Consider the following 24,172-nt stretch of genomic DNA (forward strand, 5'->3'; position numbering starts at 1 on the left):
CAAACCTACACAAGTGTAAAGACACATCCAGAGACATCCTGAGTCACTCTCAGCACCATATTTCCATGGACTCCACTCTTCAATACATAACTCACTATCACTATCACTTGAACTGCACATTTGTTAGCACAAATTCCCCAAAACACTGAATGTTTTTATTTTGAAGTGTGACATTTATTATGAGCTAGTTAAGATATTCTTGCAAGTAACATATGTAAACAGTCAGTACAATACAAATACCACATGGATAATATTATAATAAAAGATACAGTTTCAAATGTCTGCAATGATCATAAGTTAAACACTCTCATTATATTTTCAAGAGCAGAGAGGCAAAATTCAGAGAAACATTTAAGCTGTCTCCCAAATGGCAACTTCATGAATCTAAATTAAAAATTGAGGCACTCAAACCACTTCCTCAACCACTTTCCAACCTTTCAGTTTCTGTCAGAAAATTTCCCATGCACCAAAATGTCTGGTTATGGCAATGATGTATTTCCACACTGAAATCAATCTTGAACTTAGATCTATTTGTATTATCTGTATTTCTCCTCTTCTCTCCAGAGTGAATACTTGACAATGAAGGGCAAGAGTGACTTCCAGCTTTCCTCTGAGCTATCTGAGGAGGAAGACAATATGTATGAGACTGTAAATTCTTCAGTGCTGGAGGCTGTTCACTCTTTGAGAATCCTTCCTGCCAAACCTCTACAAGAATCTGAATATGCAGGTAACATTTTCTGTCTGGGGAATCTCAGCAAAACCTAGAGTTGAAGAGGAGCAGTACAGACCTGGAGTTTTCTGTCCAGATTTTTTTTTTAATTAAATGGTTCAACTGGAAAATAACACTGGTAGGTGGAAACATGGGAAGAGCTTTGTCTGCTTCTTCATATTCGAGTTACCCTGATCTTCATTAGATTATGCTAAATTAATAATTACACATTGCTCTTTAATTTTAATATTACCTTCACAAGATAAATTCTATTGTCCCATTCCACACCGAATGTGCAAAAAACTGGCTGATCAGACCCACAGCCATTTCACAAAATCTCACTGCTATTTAAGCCTGGAAACCTTTAAGATTGAAGGCATATTAAAGAACACACTAAACTTTCCTCCAGATGATAATGTAGTATCCTTTCTAAAGGAGTTCTCTGATGCTTTAAATAGCAGTAATAAGCAATTACTGTGAGTGTATTTCTCAAGCATTCTTAACTTTGTAAGGTAGCTGCTTTAATCACCTTCTGGTTTACTGAAGATTTTCTAAGTCACATTTAATGCCTAAACATACAGAGGCAATTAATATCCCATTTATGGAAGTGAAATGTCATCCTGGCTGTGCATTGCTCCAATCCAATATAAACACTCTAAAGGTTTTAAACAGATTTAGAAAATAGGGGGGAGTCCTAGATGAGAAAGACTGGAAACCATAAACCTGACAGCTTGCTTCAGTTCACATCAAACTCAGCAAACACATTTTCTACTCATTTTTGTGGGAGTTTGTTTGATGTCTAAACAAATAGATGTCTTTTAAAGTGAGTAAATTCATCAGTGTGTGAAAGGACCACAATCAGTCTGAAAAACAGATATTCTACATTATGTTCCAAGACTAATTTGTCCATTTTATTTGGAAACTTGAAGTAAATTCCAAATACAGTTTTTATCTTGGTTAGAAGTAAAAACCTTCATTTAGCAGTCAGCATCTTATGTTGTTTATGTAAGATTGCCCTGAACTGGCCAAAAGGCATAGTTCTTGTTTTGTGATTTAAGGTAAAACACATTAAACAAAAAGCTACTTTTTGCCTATGTATTATGCCCAGTAACTATAATGTGGCAAGATACAGGAGCGAAGAAAGGACTGAAAATATTTTTCAAAAGGGTAAAATTCAATGCTAAAATTTTTGCCATCTTTAGATAAATACAAGTGCCCTTGAGATATAAAATTAATGACTGAAAAACACATGTTAGCATACAACCTGAGCATTTCTTTTTGATGGCCAGGGATGCAGTTTTTTATTAAAAGCTAAAGTAAAACTTGAAATACTACCTAGAGAATAAAACCCCTACAACCCTCACAAAACCAGAACATCATAACAGCATTGCCAAGAGCAAAGGTTCAAATGAAAAACAAATTCAGTAATCTAACCACAGTTAAGGTCAAATGTCTGCCTTAACTGTTTACCAGCTTATGAAGGCTTTTATTTATAACCACAGTGGGGACATTAACCATAAAGCTGTTACCAGGATCACGCTCATGTTCTCAATATAGCTGCTATAATGGTTGTTAAGTTCTGAAAAAAAAAAAAAAAAAAGCTGTATAAATGATGAGACCTGACCTGAAAAACACATTTTGAACATTGAAACCTCTCCTTCTTCAAACATTATATTACTGAATTACTCAGGCTTGATTTTTCTTCCTCTTTTGCAGATACACGGTGCTTAAGGCCTTCAGGTACCACTTCCCCAGCGAGTGAGAACCCATCTCAGCCCCCTCAACACCCAGCTGTAAGCAAAGATACTAAAATTTTTCCACAAACAGATTTCCCCTTTTCTGTAATATCCCCCAAAGTGCAGTCCATTTAAAGTGCTGGCCACATCACGTTCATGTGCAGCAGGCAGCCCAAGTTCCTGTGAGCTGTTCCTGTTTCACTTTGCACAGATGCCCCTGTCTCTTCCTTTCACTCCTTGGCTGCTGGGCTAAGACTCAGAGGCATCCCAGCCAGGAGCAGCACCCTTTCCACTGGCCACAGCTTCTGGAATTATGGCTAACATCACACCTTTCTTTTGGTTTATTAACAGATTCACACATCTGATCCGGAGGGGAGAACAGTGCCAAATGTAAGAGGTATAATTAAAAAAAAAAACCTCACCCATTTCTGCGAACAGAAATAGTAATTTCTACTTCTATAATTAACTTTTGTACATAGGCAGAGATTACAGGTGACAGAATGGACACGGTTTTCAGAACAGCAGCTGGTTTCCAAAATAATCATCCTGCAAATTTTGCAGTACTCTTTCAACTACCTGACACTGAAGTAATTATTTACAGAAGGAGATCTATTTTATCTCAGGAGTTGTCTGCTCCTATGAGGGGAGAAAAAAAGGCCCTTCAGTTTAAAATCAGATTTTCCTTTTTGCTATGTTGTAAGGACATAAGGGGCAGGGAGAAGCCAATGTCTCCTGAACTCTTTCACCAAAAGCCTGCAAGATGTCCGCTGGGTTTTACTTCTAATAACATAATGATTTTTCACTCCCCATCCTTCTCAGTGGTTTTCCATTAATATATTGTAAAACATAATCTAATAACCAATTTTAACCAGTAATACCAAGTTTACCAATTCCCACTAGGGATTTACATCCTAGGGTGACTACTTACAAAGGCTTTTGGACAATGTTCTGACCTACTCAGAATATGCCAATGGTGGGGTACATCACCTAGCTTTTTTTTTTTTCTCTGCTGTTTAACCTTCAATCCTAAATTTGCTTCAAAATTCTTTAATTTACAGTCAAAAATGTACCTTTAATTTTTGTTCTGTTTCTTGAGGTGAAATCAGAGAAAGGCAATCTTATTCTTCAAGAACTTCATGAAGTCTCCAAATATAAAATCCTCTGATTGACAATTTCACTCAATTGTAGGATTGTTTTAAAAGTAGGTTTCCGTACACTTTTTTGCATTTCATTTACTTTGGCTATAGCAGTACCTCATGAAGTGAGCTACTGAAGGATTAAATATATTATTATCTTTGAAAAGAAACTCAATTTTTTATCTTGCCATTTTCAAATCTTTCAACACAAGGTAATATGGTTCAAAAATTGCAATTGCCAAGCCAAGAAAATGTGATCCTTTTGTGTTTGCTGTAACAGCTGATTTTTAGAAAGTATTATAATTTGACCAGCCAGAAAAATAACTCAATGTAAAACAGCATTTGCTTCCCCCCCCCTTATTTCACACTGTAATGCAAAATGTAGAGAGTAGTAATTTCTACAGATGATGAGAAAGCACTTTATAGGTTGAAAATGAAAGGTTAGATTGATTCTTGTGAGCAAATCCCCATGTAGCCTGGAAAAAAGCTGAATTGAGATAAATTCGAGTAAGCAAGCTTCAAAATCTGCAGAAATCAGTAGGCAAGGACAGTTTGCCAGTTTATCTAAAGCTCTGAATTCCACCAGGATTTAGTAGGTTGGATTTACATGTCTCCATGTGATGTGTGCTGGTGTTAAGATGAGCCAAAGCCAGTACAGGAAGGTAAATTAAACTCTGGTGTTTGAGAATGCAACTGATACATATTTTTAGTACTTCTTGAGTGAACAGTGCTTATAGAGATCACTGTTATTTTTACATAATAGTTACACTGTTTTTAAATATATCCAAACATTTTTTCATATGCCCAGTGCTATTAAGTGGCCTTGCCACAAGATGGCATAAATAGCACAGAAGACTTTTTAAAACAGTATTTTCTAGAAATGTTGAACATTTAAGGTATCATTATTTTATTCAGAAAAATTTGTTATGGTTTATTTGAAGGAGAGCTCGAGATCTGTTGCATGTGCCTTGCATTATTTAGGATTTCAGCATGTAGAACTTAGAAAAATAATTTCAATATAGCAAAAATAAAGAGATTTTTTTTAGTAGTAAGATGCTAATTAAATAATAAGTCATATTTTGATATATTTGAAAAAATAGAACTGAATTCATTGGTTTTCAGTATTTTTATAAATTTCTATACAAAAATAAAAACAGACAAAAAATGCATCCCCAACTCAATAAGCATATATATATACATATGCATATAAACTCTCTGGAAAATATTTAAATTTACTATAACTGAATAAATATCACCCTCAAATGTTTAATTCTGAAAGCAAGAGCAGAGTTCTAGAGGTAGAGCCAGGGGAAGGCAAGGAATGGGGTTGGACTGCCCATAATAATTACAACAATACCAGAATAAAGCTGCAACTTCATTTGTGAATTATTGGGTAGCACTCTACTAAGAATTATTTGCAATTATTCTTAGGAGGAAGAATGAAACTACATGGATACCAGGTAAGCAGAATCTCTCATCAATTCAATTTTTTACTGGTTATTTTGCCATTTAATAGATTTTTTAAAGCAAGCTGCCATTTTGCTAGCACTAGGCAAAGGAAAAGAGAACTCCTGTCTACATTACCTCACTTGCATGCACATGAGGATGTCTTTTGCTCCTCAGTGATTTTAAAATGCCATGTTACAGAATGATGTTTTGTGCTGTAGAGCACATAAACCCTTTGACTCTTGACACAGGCATGCCTACTTAATCTAAATTCCCCACATTTCTCTCAGGTAAGCGAAGTGGGGGTGAAAAAGCTTACAGAGATTTTTGTTTCCTCTCTTTTCCAGGAGCCAACACCTCCCCCACGGTAAGAGCACATCAGAGATCACTTACCTGTGCTCCCCGGAGAACTCAGTGCTAATGGAAGCTCGCATCCATCTGTGCTGCTCATGGTAATGAGGTGGCTGGAAGTGAGCCAGCATCCTTCCACTGCTGGCTGTCTTTGGACTTAACAGGTTCTGATGTGGAATTAGGGAGAACAAAACACGAGCTCTGAGCATTCATAGCAGGAGCTCAGGCCTGCGCCTTCAAAACCAACCTGGCTGTGCCTGCAGACAAGTCAAAAGCCCAGAAATATTGAATCTGGTTCAACCCAGGTATAAATTGCTGGGGAAAAAAAATATTCCACCAATTGAATTCGTGCCTTAGGCTCTGTTCACTGTGATAATATTGACTTCATTCTCACTTAAATCAATTTGCCTCTTTTTTTTTGCTACATATCTAAATCATGTATGGAAATCAACTGGAATATTTCCATTACTCCCACAGAAGACAGATCAAGCCTCATTCCACAAATATATTTTTCTATATATATTTGTGGAATATGCCCACAAATAAAAAATTAATTACTTCTTGATTTGGTCAAACTCAAATAATAACTGCTATAATTAAAAAATCCTTTCAAAAGGTCATCTAGGAATGGCAAGTTTATTCCTCCATGACCACACTGACTGCCCTAAAACATAAAAAGAATTTTAAAATATTATTAGCATTACATATTTATATTTGACTCTAAAAATATGAAATAGCATAAAAGGGCAGTAAATCTTCACAAATTCAAAACCGTATTAATGCAGGAACAAGAGCATTCTCAATCCATTATTCTATAAAATTTCAAAAATTTGTTTCTGTTTGTATTACAGTGGCCAGAATGGTTCTTAATTCTCTCACTTGACTTAATTTGGGTAGGTACTGTGCGGGCACACAAGGCTCCCTCCCCAGGAGCCCACCACTGAAGGCAGCTCTGCCAGGCGCTTTGGATGCCCCTCCAGTTCTGTCCAGCCAACCTCTCCATGCTGCAGCTTCCAGCTGGAGCTGGGCTGTGGCTGCCTGGTCTCAGAGCACAGACAGGGCATGTCCACATCCCTCAGAAAACACCAGGCCATGGCACCTTTGAGTTTTCTGGGATGAAGAACATTTTTTCCTCTGCGTCTGAAACTGGATTGTGTTCCGTGGACCATACACAGAGCCATACCCACCTGGAAATATCCACACTGCAGAGCTGTACTTGGCACACAAGAGCACTCTTTAGTGGCACACACACAGTGCAGTAATGTCTTGCAAATGTAGAATATTATCCAACATTACTGTTGCTGTTGAAGGGCCCTGAAGAGCTCCTGGATCTGAGCTTGGCTCAGCACAAATACATGGAAATACTCTCAGAAAATTCCAGTCTCTTACTTCCAGAACTTGTGCTTAAAACACAGTCCCTGCACCTCCTTTTTTCCCTAATAGCTCTTCAAGGTCTCTTTTGACTTCTCTAGGCCTCTGAAGATGCTGCCAAAGCAGTATCAGCCCCTTCCTCCAGAGCCAAGAATAAGCAGCCAGGTCTTACCCAAGAGGAACACGCTCAGCCGAGACCCCACCTTTCCAATATCAGCAGAAGTCACAAGGTACAGTGCATTCCTCACTTTGTTCCCTGAGAATCAAAACACTCTCGCTGCTCAAACCACAAAATTTTACTTCTGTCATACCTCTGCTTTGCTTAAGAAAGTTATTCTTTAGACAGCTGTGAATAATTGAGAGAAGTGGTATTTAGTGTAATGTGACGCTGGCATTTTTTTTTTTTTTAAATGACAAAATAATGGTAAAGGAGTAGAAAAGCACACAGAATTTTCATGAACACTTCGTTTAAGATTTTTTTCCTTAATAATATTTAGAGGTCTTGCAACCACGTTTAAGTACAAAAATGCTATTTACTTAGCACAGTTAGTGAATCAAGTGCTGGGGAAGCACACTGACTGCTCCAGAGATACAGAAACTCACTCCACATCCCAAAGACATTACATGCAGCAAAAGAAATGACTCATCTGTAGGCAGAAGTCTTCAGCCCATGGGACCAATGAGTCCAAGCTACAAATCACTTCTTGCCCTTTGCATTTTGTACTCCTCAGCCACACAACACCCGTGGGCATTCAGCATCCTTGCACTTGCCTATTTTTTTATAAAGACCTGGCAGTGAGGATGAGCCACCTGAGGCACAAACACGCGTGCCCAGCTGTATGACCCAGCACATGCTCATGCCAGGCTAGGAGTCCGGTTGCTTTTTCCACAAAACCCACACCTGGCCAGATGAGCAGGAACACACTCTGCTCACTGCCACACAAGCAGATGCGTGCCTGCTGTGTGACCAAAATTCACATTCAGTGTTGGACATGCAGGGAACAGGCATGACACAAATCCAGGGGTTATGATGCTCAAATGACTCCTATAGCAGCCAGAAGCTGTGTCAATCTTGTCCATCCTCCCTTAAATTATTTCAATTTCAGCTCATCAGGATGGAATTTTGCTTCATTTTACAGACGTCACTTCAAATCCTTTGGGGGGAAAATAAGCTTAGAAATCAAGAAAATAATCTTTGGCTTAAAGTATGTATTTAATGAGTGAGCTCTAATTATGGGTTATTGGGTTGTGTTTTTTTCCTGAATGGTGCTTAAATTTTTTCATGGCTTAGGTTCCAAAATATGTTGTTTGCTAAGACATTTTATTAATATGAAGTAGCTTCATATTCAGATGCAAGACCTGACATAGAGCTGCAAAGTTCCAAATCCCACAACTGATCCCCTCCCTTGGTAGGGCAGCACAGATTGAAAGCTTTTTGAGAAATGTTACAATCCACGCTGCCAGCAGATATCAGTATGCAGAGCACTTGGATTTAAAAGGTCCTATTATAAAGCCAAATTCTGTAATATAAATACAGGTCATGGCTGTTGTACTAGGGAGTTTTATTACATGAGTAAAACAGAAGTGGAACAGAATAAGACAACACAATATCTGGGGAAGGCACTTGACAAATTTCCTACAAGCAGTTCACTCAAAATATTTCTCACCCCTCCTCAGTCCAGTTACAGCTTTGTAAGGAGAAAACAGACCCATGAGCTGCAGAGGGAAGGACAATGGCACCACAGCTTACAGCCCTTTGCTAGACTGAAAGCAAAGCTGTCCCACCAAATATGTGATTTAGGAGTGCAAGTCTTGTTTTCCAACAAAAATTGGAAGACTTATAAGATTTAACACATCATTATTTATACACTCTAAAAAATAGCTTTATAAAAAAATAGGCAAGTGCAAGGTCCTGGAATGTATGTTAGAAGCTCTGATGTGATTGAAACTTGGATATGCCTGCGGCAAGCAAGCCATGCAAGGGCCATGTCCCTTGGAGGTGGAGGCCAGCCCTGCAAGCACATCTTTAATGTCATGGAACTTTACCACACACCCAGAGTCCCGAATATGAGCTTTCACACACTAAGGAATGGCCCTGGAGACCACACTAACAAATTGAAGAAACTAACACAAAAACAACTATCCAAAGCAAAACAGTTCCTCTCCTTTCTCCTAGCCTTCTTGAATAGTACTGATAATCTCCAAATTTCTTGCCTCAGGCCTCCATGTTGGTTGATGTTTTCAACACAGACATGAGGAAGAGAGCCCTTGTCCCTGTTGAAAAATAGCTCCCAGGGTTTCCTATACCAGATCTTCCTTTTGTCTTCTGACTGATTTAGCAAAATATCTCACTGTCATATTTTTTCAGTCCAGGAGACAGGCTAAACAGGGACTAAATCTCAGAGCCTTCCAAAAACTACTAGATGCTTATTCACACCTTATGTTGCTAAATAGCTTGTAAAATCTGGTACCCTGCCTCTTTCATTAGGAGATACAAGCTACTAAAAGCTGCCATAAGCTTTCATCATAACCAAAACATCTAACAGAATTTGTCAGACTCAATACCTCATCCATTTTTTTTTTGAAGGAGAATATTTCCTTCCCAGGAAAGGATACTTCTGTTGATCAGGCATATCAGGAGAAGGCAGAAAAATACCTTAACACCTATTTAACCAGGGCCATGAGGAACATTCTCCACTCATCTTTCCCTGTTTTGCACCTCCTTTCCTCTACACTTTCCATTTCAGCTCTGTAAATGTTTCACTTTTTAAATTCTTCAGTCTTTAAGGAACTTACTTCCATTTATAGCTGACTCTAACATGTGTAATAAGACTTTTTGGCATGAGATGAGAAGTGCTGAAGTTGATACTCCTCTTTTTCCCTTCCTTTCAGTATAAATCCTTAACAAAGTTGTCTTTTACCATAATGAATTCAGTGGATGCTATTCTTTTTTTAGGGAGGTCCAAGATAATTCTCCTGAAAATAATTCATGTAAAAAATAACCAGCCTCTGAACTTCTCTAGCAATAGCAAAATCCTTCCCTTGTCAAGACGTAATCATCACTGATGATGTACTCAAAGTGATTTTTATTTTATCATAATTAAATATTTTGTTTTTATTATTCTTTCTTTTCCAGACATTCATCTGTTAGGAAATCAAATACAGTAAGTATTCATCTTTGTATGTATTAGGACCATAAAATCCAGACACATTCCATGGCTATGTATGTATATGTAATAGTATTTTAGCCTATCAGGTTAAAAAACCTGTAAGAGTCACATTAGCTTTGTGTCATAAAAGTGTCCATCTTTAATGTGTGTTGCAATTTCAATACTGCTACTTCCTGAATGGATGGGGTCAGTTTCTGAATTTGTTTGCAGAAATAAAAACAAAGGTACAGTGCAAAGCTCCCTGTCCAACTATCCACATAAAGCATCTCTTGTAACTGCCTGATGGGGATGCCTGTGAAGAGGGAGGCACTCTCCTTCAGACAAACAGAGAATCCACATACATTTTTACAAGCAGAAAACTGAAATTATAAGGTCAATAGAGGAGTATAATAGCATTAATGTAATATAAATACTTGAAATATAAGATGACCCATTTCAATATGAAACAAGAACGGACAAATTTTAAATCCAGTTTTAACAGTGCCTGCTATCCCCCAGCTCCCTTTGGCCTCTCCTTCCCCACTCACTTTCTACTCAGACCAATGAAGTAAAGCAGAGGTTTTTTAGCAATAAAGGAGTTTAGTTATGACAAGTGGTTTCCTATAAAACTTACTAAGAAATACAGTCCCTACAACCATGCAGAGTGTTTGTAAAATTTGGAAAGAGGTTATCATTTATAGCATTTTGTGCTTCTTACTGAATGTTTTAGTTGCTGCACTAATGTGTTCCTACTGAATTGGTTTTACTTTTCTCTCATTAAAGGGAACAGAAGAAAGGAATCTAGGGTAGTTAATCCCAACTGTTTCCTTCTACAGCACGTTGAAGCACAAATCTACAGACTTGTCTAAATTTTAAATCCATTGAGTTTTCCCTCCCCGCAGCTCTGACTGAGAGGCTGTCCCAAACCTCACTCCTCTTGGTTAGAAGCTTTAGTTTGAAAGATGGAAGATGGTGACAAAAACATGGTTTGATAGCAATATTGTAGTCAACACTTACTGCTTAAAAAAAATGATATATTGGAAAAAAAGACACCATTTAAAAAAGAAAAGGTTTTTCTTCTCCTGGATGCTGACTCATTACAAACCAAATATGAAAACACTCCCAAGAAAAATAAATATCTTACATCTGTAATTAATATTTCTGGCTGAACACTGTACAGCTGCACAAATACTTCAGCTCTTAACAGACTCTTAGTTTGGTTACTTCTTAAGGAGAAATAGTGTGTCTCATGACACAGAAAAGATAAAATTTAATTTTGGTCCCTTCCCATTCCTATAGATATGAAGGCCTAGACAGTTTCAGTGTGACCTGGAGAAGAGAGTGTGCCCTTGTCAGGGTTTCAAACAGCAAAGAGCAGGTTTGAGAGAGGGACTGCCCCTCACCACAACCCAGCCAGGCTGCAGGAAAGGGTACTGAGGGGCCTCTTGAAATTGGAAAGAACAAAGGCAAAATGCTACCCAAGAATGAACTAAACCTTCTGCTCAGCTCAGAAGGACCTGGGGACCAAAGGCTGAACACGAGCCCCTGGTGTATCCTGGATAAAGGCCAAGAGCATACCAAGCTGTGTCAACAGAGGCACTGCCAAGAGAACAAGGGAAGGGACAATTCCCTTTTTACTTTACTCACCACTCACTGGACAGCACCTGCAGAACTGCTCAGAGAGGGTCAGCACAGGGTCTCCAGGACGTGCAGTGCCTGTGGAATGAGTCTGGTGGGACTGGGCTGCCCTTGCCTGGAGAGGGACGGCCCTGGGGGAGCCCAACAGCTGCCAGCCGGTGTCTGAGGGATGGTTGTCCAAGGCAGAGCATGGTGCACCACCGAGTGCACAGGGGAAGTACAAGAGGCAACAGTCTTGAAATGATGAAGGTTTCAGTCAGAAATAGGGGAAAAAATAATTATGAGGGTATGGAAAGAGGTTTCCCAGAGAGTTTTGCAAGACCTGGTTAAAGCTCTGAGATCCCAGGTCTCATCTCACAGTTCTCCCTGCTTTAAGCAGGTCCTTGGGCTAGGACCTGCCCAGGTCTTGTTCAGCCTGAATAAAACTTAAAATTTCTAAGTAATCAGTAAACATTATTGGGGAAGTAACTTATAAGGAAAGTTCAAAATGCAGTACCTACCAAAAAAACTTTTTTTTTCTCTTTAATAGTTATGCATTATAGTCTTAGATGCATCAAATTAACAATCAAAATAATTTATATTACCATTATTTTTATCTGTGAATCAAAATAAAAAAGAAATACAGTGAAAGTTTAGGAGCCAAACTCCAATCTTTAGAAACCTATCATTCTTAATTTTAACATAATGTGTTGGATTAAGACTCTCCACACAGTGATTTTGAATGAAATACCTGCCATGACAGTAAAATAATTGTGCTGTCAGTTAAGGAGCCTAAAAAGAAGTGACTGATTTTAATCTTTGGGTCTCTCCAGTCAGCCATAATCAATCTCAATTTAATACAAGATCAAGGAAGGAAAACCATATTGTAAGTTGAATTGATACACAGTAGCCATCATGAAATAGTGATCTTTGCAGTAAACCACATGTTCACTTACACCCCTAAAAAGCATAATTCTCATTGTTGCTAGCAGACTGAGATCAGCATTCAGCCCAGGTTTTTGACAAAGTGATCAGTTATTAATGATTGAATGTCTATAAATGACTTAAAACTGGTGGACAGTTGGATCTGTAGTTGGGGTAAATTCAAGTTACAAATCCAAAGAAAAATATTTACTATGTTATCATTTTATACAGGTACCTGGAAGACAGCAAGGTCAGTATTCAATATTATTATAATAATTTGTTGTCTTTTCTTTATATTCCAAAACTAAAATATTATATCATTAAAATTCTAACTGAAACAAGAGACATTCCCCAGATATACATCTGCTACGCATGGAGAGAGTTAGAAACCTCAACAGTTGCTGATAAGCAGCAGAAAAAAGGAAACTTAACTTGGCCTTAGCTACAGCTATTTGGGGAGCCAGGGTAACACATTTGTCCTAAGCAAATGTCTTATGGTTTTGGGGAAAATAAGAGTGTTGGTGCCTAAAAAAAACTCCAAAAGAGATCTGCACAGAGGACATCACCCTTCTGATAATCTTGCTGCTCTACCATTATTTGAGGGTGAGAATTTTGGAATAAAGTTTTTTAAAAGCTTTAGGCTTTTAAAGCTAATTTTTTCTTTTAAAATTTGAAACCTCCAATGTTTTAAAAACATGTCAATTCTTTAAATGTACATACAGGTTTGAAGAAAAGGCTTAAACCACTCACTGTGTCCACATGCACAAAGGTCCATGACAAACAACATTACTCCAAAATACTTTGAAGATAAATACAGGTTACATGGCTTTCATGCTGCTTATACTTTGTGTTAATTTAATAAGTTCATCATTTCCTCTGGCTTTTCCTTTTGTGGATTAAGGCACCATTTCCTGATTTTCAGCAAGAAATAGAATCGACTGCTTTAATAAATTCAATGCCTATCCTGTCCTATAAAAAGGATTGATGAACTCTCCACATACTTCTTGTTCAACATTCTACATTATTTACTATTATGTGAAGCCATATTTGGCATCAGCAAACCCTGTAATGTCCCCCATGTAACATTCAGTCCTAGTCCAAATGTTTCCCACTGAAATCATTAGCTGACTCATTCAAGCCAGACTGATTACAGCCCTTTAAGGTTTTCTATTGAACTGCCTCACCCTGATGTACCCTGAATTTACTTAATTCATTTCACAGGAGATGCTAGGTGCTCTCAGTTAGACCAAAGAGGAAATACTAAGTTCTTATCCTTTTTACTAACAGTTACAAGTTTGGGGAAGAAACCTGAAGTACCTTTTCAAGCACAACATCGTCCTCCTGAAGCCAGGTAGGAATAGAAGAATTTAATCAGTTTGTACTGGATGCTTCAAAGACTAAACATTCTGCCCTAGAAAATTGCAGTTCACTGTGCAACAACAGCAAAATGATACCACTTTCTGATGCCATGCAGTGATATCTTTTGCCCTGATGTATGTCAAGAACATCTTTGGGAATTTCTTTCAAGCCTTTGTAATTGCACAGCCAATTTTTACCTTTAATAGCATGCTGCTGTATTACATTTCTGCTGCTATTTCTGTGATAGGTTGTTAAATATATTGTATAAAGAAGTTCTGCTATCTCCAGCCTCAGAATTTCCTCTCCCCCTCATTTTCTATTTTTATTTACAAAGGATACACACCTGGCTCTCCAAAGGCTGATTATTCTTCCACAGAAATATTCCATAGTTAGACCTACTTTGTTTTTCTAACCTATACAAATCTTTCCTTTCTAAATGTCTGTAATCTCTATTCCACTGAAATATGCAACAAAACACAAAAATATAGGAGACAGCATAGGAAGTGTATGAATGATTTAACATCCTCCCTAGACAAATACAGTATCTCTCATGCAACATTGTTTACAATAAAGGCATTTCACTGGGATAAAATTACTGTATGGAGCAAATATGACCATATTTGTGACCCCTAGCATTCTCTTTTTTATGCTTCTGTTGTGAGAAGTTATTTGGTCAGTATTCCTCCTGGTGTAACACAACAAAATACTACCTGGCCAGCCACTCAGGAGTGGTCTAGAAAATCAGAAGAGGCAGGGAGGAACTGCTCCCTGGGCCTTCCTATAGAGGCACTGGGAACATCACCTGAAATTAGCACTGCTTTACTACACATGCAGTGTATCCTTTTATGAAGACTAAAAACCCCTAAAACTCTATGCAATTTGGAAAAGTGGCTCAGAAAATAAGGAAAATCTGTCAAAAGACACTAAATACAAAATTACCACCCAAAACCTGGGAAGGCCCAAAGCTGCCATCAGTAAGAGAAAGGGGTATTCTGGGGAAGCACAGCTATGCATTGCTCTCTAATTTGACTCTTACACTGCCACTATAAGAAATATTTTTCTGACATTATTTTATTCATTGCTTTTTCCTAGCCCTCAATGTACACGGAGCTCTAAAAACATTTGCAGATCAGGTAAGAACCAGAGATTGCTTTGAAAGCCAAACTAAACATGGAAAAATCAGAATAAGAAAGAGATTCAGGTTGCTATGCTTGTATGTCTGCACTGAGGATTTTCAATGCACTTCCTACTGCCCTTGACTACACAGCATACTTTTACTCTCCTGTAACTGTCTCTGCAAATGTCCTTTTTGATCAAAAAAAATAAACCCCTAAGCTGTGCCAAGAACCTATGATTGCATAACACAAACTTATGGTAAAAGCAAATACCACCAAGAAGAACCTATGGACTGCATTATGTGTTCAGGTCAAGTAGGATTCAAATTAACTGTGGTCACTGCCAGGCAAACCAAGCCCAGCTCCCCCAGCTTTGCTTCACAGGCCCCAGCTCCCAGATTCTGGAGGGCTCCCTCCATTGAGCCTCTTCCTTCTTGTGCTGGGGTGCAAACACACTCTCCTCTGGACACCTAAAAACCCTTCTCTGGACACTAAAACCCCTTCTCTACAGAATCCATAAAGCACATCTAGGTGTCTGTTTGCTGCTGCCACTGCAGACACTTCCTACCGTCCTTACCAGGGCTTTTGCTCCTTTAGGCTCTCTGGGACAGCAGAGTATCTTTTTTCCTCTGTCAATTCCTTGCCCTCCTAAAGCAACAGGGGGAGAACAAATAAGTAGCCTTTCCCCTGCTACTCTATAATTGCCTTTAAAGTCTATATTTGGCTTAAAGAATATTGTAAGAACAAATATTAATTTTATTAAATCTTATTTCTTGACAAGGTGTCGTTAGCTCCCTCTCAGCCAGACTTGGTACATAAGCATTGCAAGAGAATTTTAATTTTACCCTTCTTATCCCACACCTTAAGACACACCAGGAAAAAGATCTGCAAAAAATACACAGCACAGGTCCAAAGCAACTATGGCTCTAGCAGAGGGGTCTCTTTAAAATAAATCTGGGGATGCCAGCCACTAAAAATGCAATGCAAACAAAAATGCAAAAATCATGATCCAATAAGCTGAACGGTAAGAATATACCACATTTTGACAAGTCAAAGTGATTGCAGAAACAAAAGGTTGATGTCTGGTGCCAGGCCCTTTGAACAGTGGTTTCATTACTGAACAGACTGACTGCCTGCTAAAGATCATGGCTCTTTGTCTATTGCTATCTTGTTTTAAAAGCAGAAGTAACACAGTTATAAATCAGAACAGGGAACAAATATGAACAAATATGAATGGAACGGTGAAAGGCAGTGAAAACCACTCCCCCTCTTAAAAGAAAGTCATCCTAGTAAAATTTAATATTGCTATATGCTACACACCAGCATAACAATAATAAACTGATAAAGCATGAGCAGATAAAGCACAATGAAATACCACCCTGACAAACAGCACTGTCTCTGGTGAGAGTAACCAGAAGGAAAAGATGGAAGCCATTGATAAACACATTTTTCTCATTTACTTTTAAAATAGACACTGGATCATTTCTCCCACAAGCATTGCATGAAAAACACAAAACTGTTTTCCGTTATACAGCAGAATATGGTGGTTTTTATCTTCAATTAACAATTTTTCCTCATGTCACATATCTGAAAATTACATTTGATCTTTACATTGAAAGGAAGCCCTTGCTTTTCTGAGGCTGTTTCTGCATCCTCACAGTCAGCCCAAGCCTCCTGTATTACATGACTTCTTGTGCTCCTGACCCAACCCCTGCATTTCCTTAGCTCCACAGAGACCTGGGTAGCTGGGTCCAGCTTGTAAAGACAGCAAATCACATTTGCTGTGGGAGAAGGATTTCAGCTACTCCAGGCCCCTGTGCCAGCAGCACTGCATGGAGAGGCACACTCAGCCAAAGACCAACAGCTTCTCCTTAATGTGAGAGCAACCTCAGCCCTTGGTACTGAATTTGTTAACTCAAACAAGTCACAGAGAAAACTGAAACTCAGCAGCATGGCAGAGCTTCTGAATCATCTGAGGTTTCAACAGCTTGGTAGAAACAATCCTAGTTGGCAATGGAATAATGGGAGGCTTTCATATGATCCAATGTAACAGCAACTGGGATCCAACACAAATAAAAGGACTCAAAGGTGAAAGTAGAACAGAATGAACCACTATCCTTGTCCTACATTTAGTATTTTATTTAGCATTTGCTGTTTCATTTACAGTTTATTATTTTGCTATGTCCACGATAGCCTGTCAGATTGAAGTCAATTAAAAACCATCAGGAATCTTATGTGTTAAATCTCTGGGGGCATTAATCTGAAATCATTGATGCGGCATTAGCATAAGACCACTCTTAACAGACAGCTCTAAATTTTAAAGGTTAATATCAAAATACTCTAAATTAAAAGTACTATGCTCAAAAATACTAAGTAAAACATAGTGTAAAATTAAATTATAGCTTTTAAGAATGCAACCTTTTTCCTTCTGAATTTACTTTTACAGGTTCCACATTAAGTGTAGATAATTTGACAGTGAAGAAGCCACCACCTCCTACATCATACGCAGCATGCAAAAACAAATCAAAACATTTGCTTGTAGAACAGGAAATGCAATCTCTTACCAAACCCACTGAAAAGGTAAAGAGCAGCTTTGCTACATAAAAATACAAGTCTTTATGAAACAAGATTAACACTATATGGAAACACCCCTGATCCCCTCTTAAAGCTGTGGGTGTTCAGCATGACTGAGAAAGTCCAATATGAGCTCTTGAAACAATGGATAAGACTGTAAATGTCTAATTTAATTAACAATTCCTAACAGGACTTCTCAATATAGATGCATTACCATTATATACTGTGCTGCATGTGCTTTAAATGCAGATTAGAGAGAATCTGGTTTTTATTCTGCTTGTTGTTAATTTCTATACACTGATTATGCTATCTTAAAATTAAGGATTTAAACAAATGTGAGTGGTATGTTGGAGAATACGATCGCCATAAAGCAGAGAAGATCCTGTTACAGAAAAACACTGTAAGTACCATTTATGTCAAAACATGGGATGTGAACTCCTGGGGGAAAATTTCTGTAAGCTGTCCACAATGGCATACAAGTTTTGTTGTGAACTAATCATACAATCTATAATTTAAATCTGTATCATTCAGGATGAGACATTCTTGGTTAGAGATTGTTCAAAGAAATCAAAGGCTGAACCATACGTGTTGGTTGTTTATTATGGAAGAAGAGTATACAACATTAAAGTACGGTTCCTGGAAGAGAGCCAACAATACGCCTTGGGAACAGGGCTCAGAGGAGAGTGTGTAAGTAAAATCCCATCTGCTGTTACAGCCCATGGCTTTTATGTTAGACTTCACAAGTTCTTAATACTAAATATTAGTTACAAACTCTCCCACATAACAAACTTGCTGTTTCATTAAAGTTTCTTTTACAATACCCGAATTTTAAGTGTCTCAAAATTCGAGCAGCTTCAACATAATTTAATACCAAATTTTGCATACCATGCTGAAATTCATATTTTCATCAATTTTAAAATCTTCTAAGTACTTACAATACTTCTATCTATTGTAAGTAACACCTGCAAACTAAAAAGGAAAGAGAAGTTCTATCTTTTCTGGTATACATATTATTTTAGCATATTTTTAAACTTGTGATAATTTAAGCAGGCATTTTCAAATATATACAGCTCCACATAATCTGACAGCAGGACCTAGTGCTATGAAGCAATAGGATAACAGTTGTCATGGATATTCAGAAGCAATTAAATCATGTGGGTCCCTAGCAATCAGTCTTTCAGATATGGTAAATTTCAATTAGAAAATCCCTTTAGATGAGCAAAGCTTCTTTACATAATTAAATTCAATTATAGTCATGATAAAAGTCTAATTCTTATTCTACATATATGGTTAAATGATAAACACTGTATCTTCAAGTCTTTCACACAAGAAAAAATTCATTAAAACTGAAAGTCAACTCTATAAAAATGTGATACTTGCAAAACAAAACAAAAGAACCAAACAAAGATTTTAAAAAAGACAAACACAACGTAAAATTTAAAGAATGCTCAACTACAGACCAAAAAAGCAAGGCAACAAACTCCTATGGGTCATTAGCTATGTAAATCACTAATAGAAATCCAACTCAGGTGAACCAGCAAAAACTCTGCAGCTGAATCTTCAATTATACCCTTTTCATGCATGTAAACACTTTTCAGAACTTACCTTTTGTATAGTTAGACTTTAAAAAGCCTGAAATCACAAGTGACCTGAGATGATTTAAGGCATTTGATGGGTCCAAAGTTTATATTAGAATTTTTATTAGAAAACATGGGATAGGATCCATAAGCTTTCACAAGAGGAACAATGTTTACTGGCAAGTTGTTCTTCGGGGACATTAATGATAAAGGAGGAAAAATCCTTCATTAGGCAAGCACAGTGAAACAGTTTGGAAGCTGGAAGGTTGCACAAATCAAGACCTGTACTGCATCATCCTGGTGCTGCTGTAGTGACCATCAGTATTCTGTAAAGCACTGGCTTCATTAATGAACTGAAACTCCCAGATGATTTCCTGGAATTTTAGTATGACTTAGGAGAAAGCAAGTTTAGTTTTCCATGGTTCTGACATTGTTTAGTCTTCCTGTAATGGCTCTAATACAAACAGGCTCAGAACAGGCACAATGACACAAATAAGGCATGCTACAGCATAATGTAGTATATGTGTATTCTCAGTAGAGAACAAAGATCCAGAACTAAATTTTCATTAGGTTTAACAATTAGGGTAACTGGAAAATTACTTGAACAGTGCATGAACAATTTTTACTGAACTAAAAGGAAAGAGAACACAATCCCTCCCATCTCAGGAAATACCAAAATATATGACTTTGTTGTTTGTTCCAACTTCTGCACAGACAGTACATATCTTAAACAGTGGGTCGGGACTGACTAGTCAAATTGCAAAGTACAGCTCCAAAATAAGAATTCCAAGCATCCAGTTAACAACACACAGAACATCCAAGACTTGGCTCTACCAGGCCAAATCTGTAATCATGACTGCCTACCTTATGCCTTCTTCTTGGAGGATTCTTTCTCTTTAACTCAAATCTTCCCCTGGATCAAGCACAACAGAAAAAATCAGAACTGCTTTGCTGGTCAACTAAGTGTTGCACCAGGGAATCACAAACATGGCAATCTTCCACTCCTATGTATTATTTTCAGCAGTAGACATGAAAATAGAACAGGGCACAAAGGACATATGCAGTAATGAACAACCAGTGGCACCAACATTGCTCAGAAGAGCTTCTTCCTTCTCAGGCATTCTCATAGGGTTCTTCAGAACGGTTCTTTCTTGAAAATTCTCACCTCAATTTTTGCAGCTTATCTAAGGGGTTTTTTCCAAAGAAAGTGACAACACTTTGTAAGGCTGTGAATTACAGAAAATTGCTGCATGTAATTTTTTAGTACCCATTAAAAAGCTTTCCGGAGCATTCTGCTTTGCCCCTCTGCAGGGATATCCTTTGTTACACCACATTTTGCAGTGCAGCCAGACCTTGCTGCTCCATCTAGATTAGCTGAATATTCCCTCTTCAAGCCAATGAGAAAGAAAACTAAACACCAACCAACATGTGCAGACCTATTACATTTTTCCACATTTGTTGATTATATTCAGAGGTTTGGTCTTGCAGTGTGTTTTCACTTTTGAATTAGTCTATTTTCATCCATTAAAAACGCATTTTTCCTCACACATAAATATAATTATTCATAGTTTCTGTATCTTATTGCAACTTCCGATTTTTACTATACAGCCTACAAGTTGTTAACATATTGTATCACCAAATAAGATTTTAAATTAACAGTTACTTTTCAAAATGTATTTCATTTAACTCTCATGAGTGCTTTTATTATTAGTTCCCATGTAGCCCTGTAAGGTCATAAGGAGGGAAAAAAGGGATTGATCATCAGATTTTTATGGTAAAAGTAACTGAAGCTCCATGCAGCCAAATTAGTATCAAACTCAAATATAAGAAATTGAAGGATAAAAAAAAGAAAATAATTTAATCTCTTAGTGGAGCTACATTTTTGCTATTTAGCCACAGATGTTCACACCTACATATTTAATATACCATATTGAGCTTTCTAAAGGCCAAATTACATAAAGCTATAAAGTTCAGATCCCCAAATGACACATACATGGAATTTAGGAACTTATATTCAAAACTGAGCACCCTTTACTTGGCTGTTGCTTTCCTCTACTCCAGACAATGTCACTATTAAAGACCCAGAGATCCCTGTAACACTGGCTTTTTTCATCTGCATAGTTCTTTTGAAAATGATGAAATACAAACCTTGCTCATATTTAAAGCTGATCATGACACAGAGTTTACATACTTTTCTTATCTCCTTTTCAAAACTAGATCTGCCACATGCAAAATACATGGTTTTAACATCTCTGTAGTATCAGTCTCAAATCCCAGTGCAGTGAAAAATGTGTAAAAATGAAAGACAGAAGTAGGCTTCTCTTTATCTTGGTGCCTGCTTTACACAGAAGATTAGAGCAGAGCCTGATGTGTATCTCTGGATCTCCCTATTCCAGCCACAGATACTTTCTCCATCATCACCACTGCATTTGCAGTGACCTTTCATCTTCAAACTGTAAGTCATAACAGTCACATAATTTCACTCAATTAATTTCCATGTGAGCCAAAAGGATTAGCTGCACCCACCTTCAGCAGCCACCAAACTGGCCTGGCCCATGCCAGCAGATCAGGGAGCATTCCCACATTGCCTCCCAGTGACAGGGTCATGTCAACAGTTACTGCAGGAAAAGTGGCACAACAAACAGCCAGGACCTTCAGCTCAGTGAGGTTTACAAGATAACCATCTTGTCCACAGCTTAAATGACAACTCAGGGATGAAAGGTCTCCTTCAGGATGTGCAACATAGCCCAGAGTTACACCACCCCCCCCAACACAATTGAGAGCTACACCTTTCACAAGCAACCTTGAGACCCTACTCCCATCTCCCCAGAACAGTCTGGAGACCTGCAGATAGGAAATTCCTACAGCAGCAGAGATGGGCTGAGTCTCTTCACACAGCGAAGGGAAACCAATCAAATACTGAATTTTCTTCATCTTTATGTCTTTAGGTGTCTTTACACCTAAGAAAACGTGGAGTTCCATTAAAAGAGCTGAGAACATAAAATTCTGAGACATTTTTCACCCATTACCAAAGAGCTAGAAAAATGAACAATGTGGCATTAACCTAGTGAAGCCTAATTAAATTTCCAAAGCAGATGAACAATCATTGTAGACTTTCTGACTTCCCAACCAGAAAACATTCAAACACAGGAAAAGAACAGGCACTGGAAGTGTTAATTTAGAATAAAAAAAAGTAATGAGTACTTTCATAAGGCATGAAATACAGACCACAGTTTTGCCTCAGTTTTCAGTAGCAACAGTGACTCTGAACATAAGCAAAGACAAAACAAATGCATACGTGTAAAAATTATCAAAACAAAACTTGAAAAAATTACCATACTAGCTTTGAGATGAAACAATTTTCATCTTAATACAGGAACAGTTTGCCCAGATCACATCCTTAATCAGATTCTGTTGTTATAAACTAGGTGTCAATCAGGTGGGGGTGATAGACACTACCATGAGACACCACCAAGTGTAGAATGAAGAGCCATGCTTACAGCAAATGTTATATAAATAGGTGATAAGTATTAATGGTCAAAGTAAGCTTTCATTACTGTGTGCAGTTCGGGTGGTTTAATACAATGAGTAATACAAAGGCTAGCTCAAGAGGAAAACACTGATATGATGAGAGCTTTGTGGTGTGATGAGAGCTTAGAAGGTACACACAGGGAACAGAACTCTTAAACTGAAGGACTGCTAATCATTGGAATGGGATTCTTTCACTAGGGCAGATGAGAATAAACACCTTGTGTAGCTTTCTCTTGCTGTTTGATCAGGTCAGCAACCTTGAACCAGACCTTTATCACTTGAGGAGTTGCCTGGAGAATGTCATTATTTGAGCATGAGAGAACATGATGCTTCTTGTTCCATACTTCAAAGGGATTCTATAGCAACTGTCTCAATAAACTGAATGGGAAAACAAAGTGTAATTTAATAAGGTACATTGAAGCTTGCAGTGTAAAATATCATGTACTGCTAATTAAGTGTAATTGGGGCAGGGAAAAAAACTAATAACAATTTATAGTTGCTTCATCATTTCAATATCTATTCTCACATCTGCCATCACAACCTTTTATATGTGATACTGCACTACCAGGGCTTAGAAATGCTTCCTTTCCCTAAGGAGCTAGTTGCTTTGTCCTGCATATGACAGAGACACAGAAAAGAAATATGAGGATCAAAATATGGTGCTTTTTCTTTTAGAATTGCTTTCATCTAATCATAATTCCATGCAAAATGTTACTTATTTTAATACTATCATTTGCAAGTCTTTTACTGTTATAGATTAAACCATCTAGCAACTTCACTTTCAGTCACTGATTACTATCTTTCCCCCCCACAGAAATTTAATTCCGTGGAAGAGATCATTGACTTCTACAGATCCGTTCCCATAACGCTCATTGACGGAAAGGATCAGTCAGGAAACCACAGAGAACAATGCTACCTCACACATCCATTCAAGGCATGCTGACATGGACAATGCTACCTCACACGTCCGTTCAAGGCAGGCTGACCTTTGCCGCCTCATTGTCGCTGATTCATCTGTACAGATATAAACAGAACACTTGAAACGTCTCAAAAATCAGATTCGCCTCTTGAGCAAGGAGCTCCCCATAATATAATGAAGCATTCTACAGATCTACTCCATTTTTTGTTTGTTGCACTTTCACTTTGAGGGTACAAGTAAAGAATATGTCGACATATTAATTCACAGGAAGGCATTGAGACCGACTCCTGATATCTTGACAATGACTGAGCAATTTGCTTATCTTGCACTCTATCTTCTTATTTTCAGATGAAAATGAAACTTGCCCCTGCTTACCTAAATGTCACTTAAACTCTGCTAAGTAGCAAAACCTAATAAAGTATACCACAGTCATTAAATAAATATTCTTGCTTTTAAAAATACACATGAAACACTGTGTGTCACAGTTCTCACTGTCTAACAATTTCATGTGGTGTGCATATGTTTGCTCAACAACAAGCTGTGCTCAGCTGCCACTGAAGTTAGTGTCAGTTGATGCTTACAGGCACTGGAGATTTTAAAGCTAGCTGTAATTATGTAAATTCTATTATTCAATGAGCACTTACTCTCCAACTTAAGC

The 24,172-nt window shown here is 37.8% G+C and overlaps 1 protein-coding gene across 1 annotated transcript in view; it reads left to right on the forward strand.

The window, feature by feature from the left end:
- CLNK (cytokine dependent hematopoietic cell linker) overlaps window positions 1-23,973 on the forward strand; it is a 37,353-nt gene extending 13,380 nt beyond the window's left edge. The window contains exons 5-18 of the mRNA XM_059469966.1: window positions 565-727; window positions 2,426-2,502; window positions 2,797-2,842; window positions 5,013-5,041; window positions 5,375-5,394; window positions 6,851-6,979; window positions 9,886-9,913; window positions 12,671-12,689; window positions 13,727-13,790; window positions 14,891-14,931; window positions 17,360-17,493; window positions 17,810-17,887; window positions 18,019-18,174; window positions 23,410-23,973. Coding sequence (XP_059325949.1) covers window positions 565-727; window positions 2,426-2,502; window positions 2,797-2,842; window positions 5,013-5,041; window positions 5,375-5,394; window positions 6,851-6,979; window positions 9,886-9,913; window positions 12,671-12,689; window positions 13,727-13,790; window positions 14,891-14,931; window positions 17,360-17,493; window positions 17,810-17,887; window positions 18,019-18,174; window positions 23,410-23,538 — 1,113 coding nt within the window. The 3' untranslated portion in view covers window positions 23,539-23,973. The remainder of the gene's footprint in view (window positions 1-564; window positions 728-2,425; window positions 2,503-2,796; window positions 2,843-5,012; window positions 5,042-5,374; window positions 5,395-6,850; window positions 6,980-9,885; window positions 9,914-12,670; window positions 12,690-13,726; window positions 13,791-14,890; window positions 14,932-17,359; window positions 17,494-17,809; window positions 17,888-18,018; window positions 18,175-23,409) is intronic.
- The last annotated feature ends 199 nt before the right edge of the window (window positions 23,974-24,172 follow it).

This window comes from Ammospiza nelsoni, chromosome 4 (genome assembly GCF_027579445.1).
Source record: "Ammospiza nelsoni isolate bAmmNel1 chromosome 4, bAmmNel1.pri, whole genome shotgun sequence".
Taxonomy (NCBI): Eukaryota; Metazoa; Chordata; class Aves; order Passeriformes; family Passerellidae; genus Ammospiza; species Ammospiza nelsoni.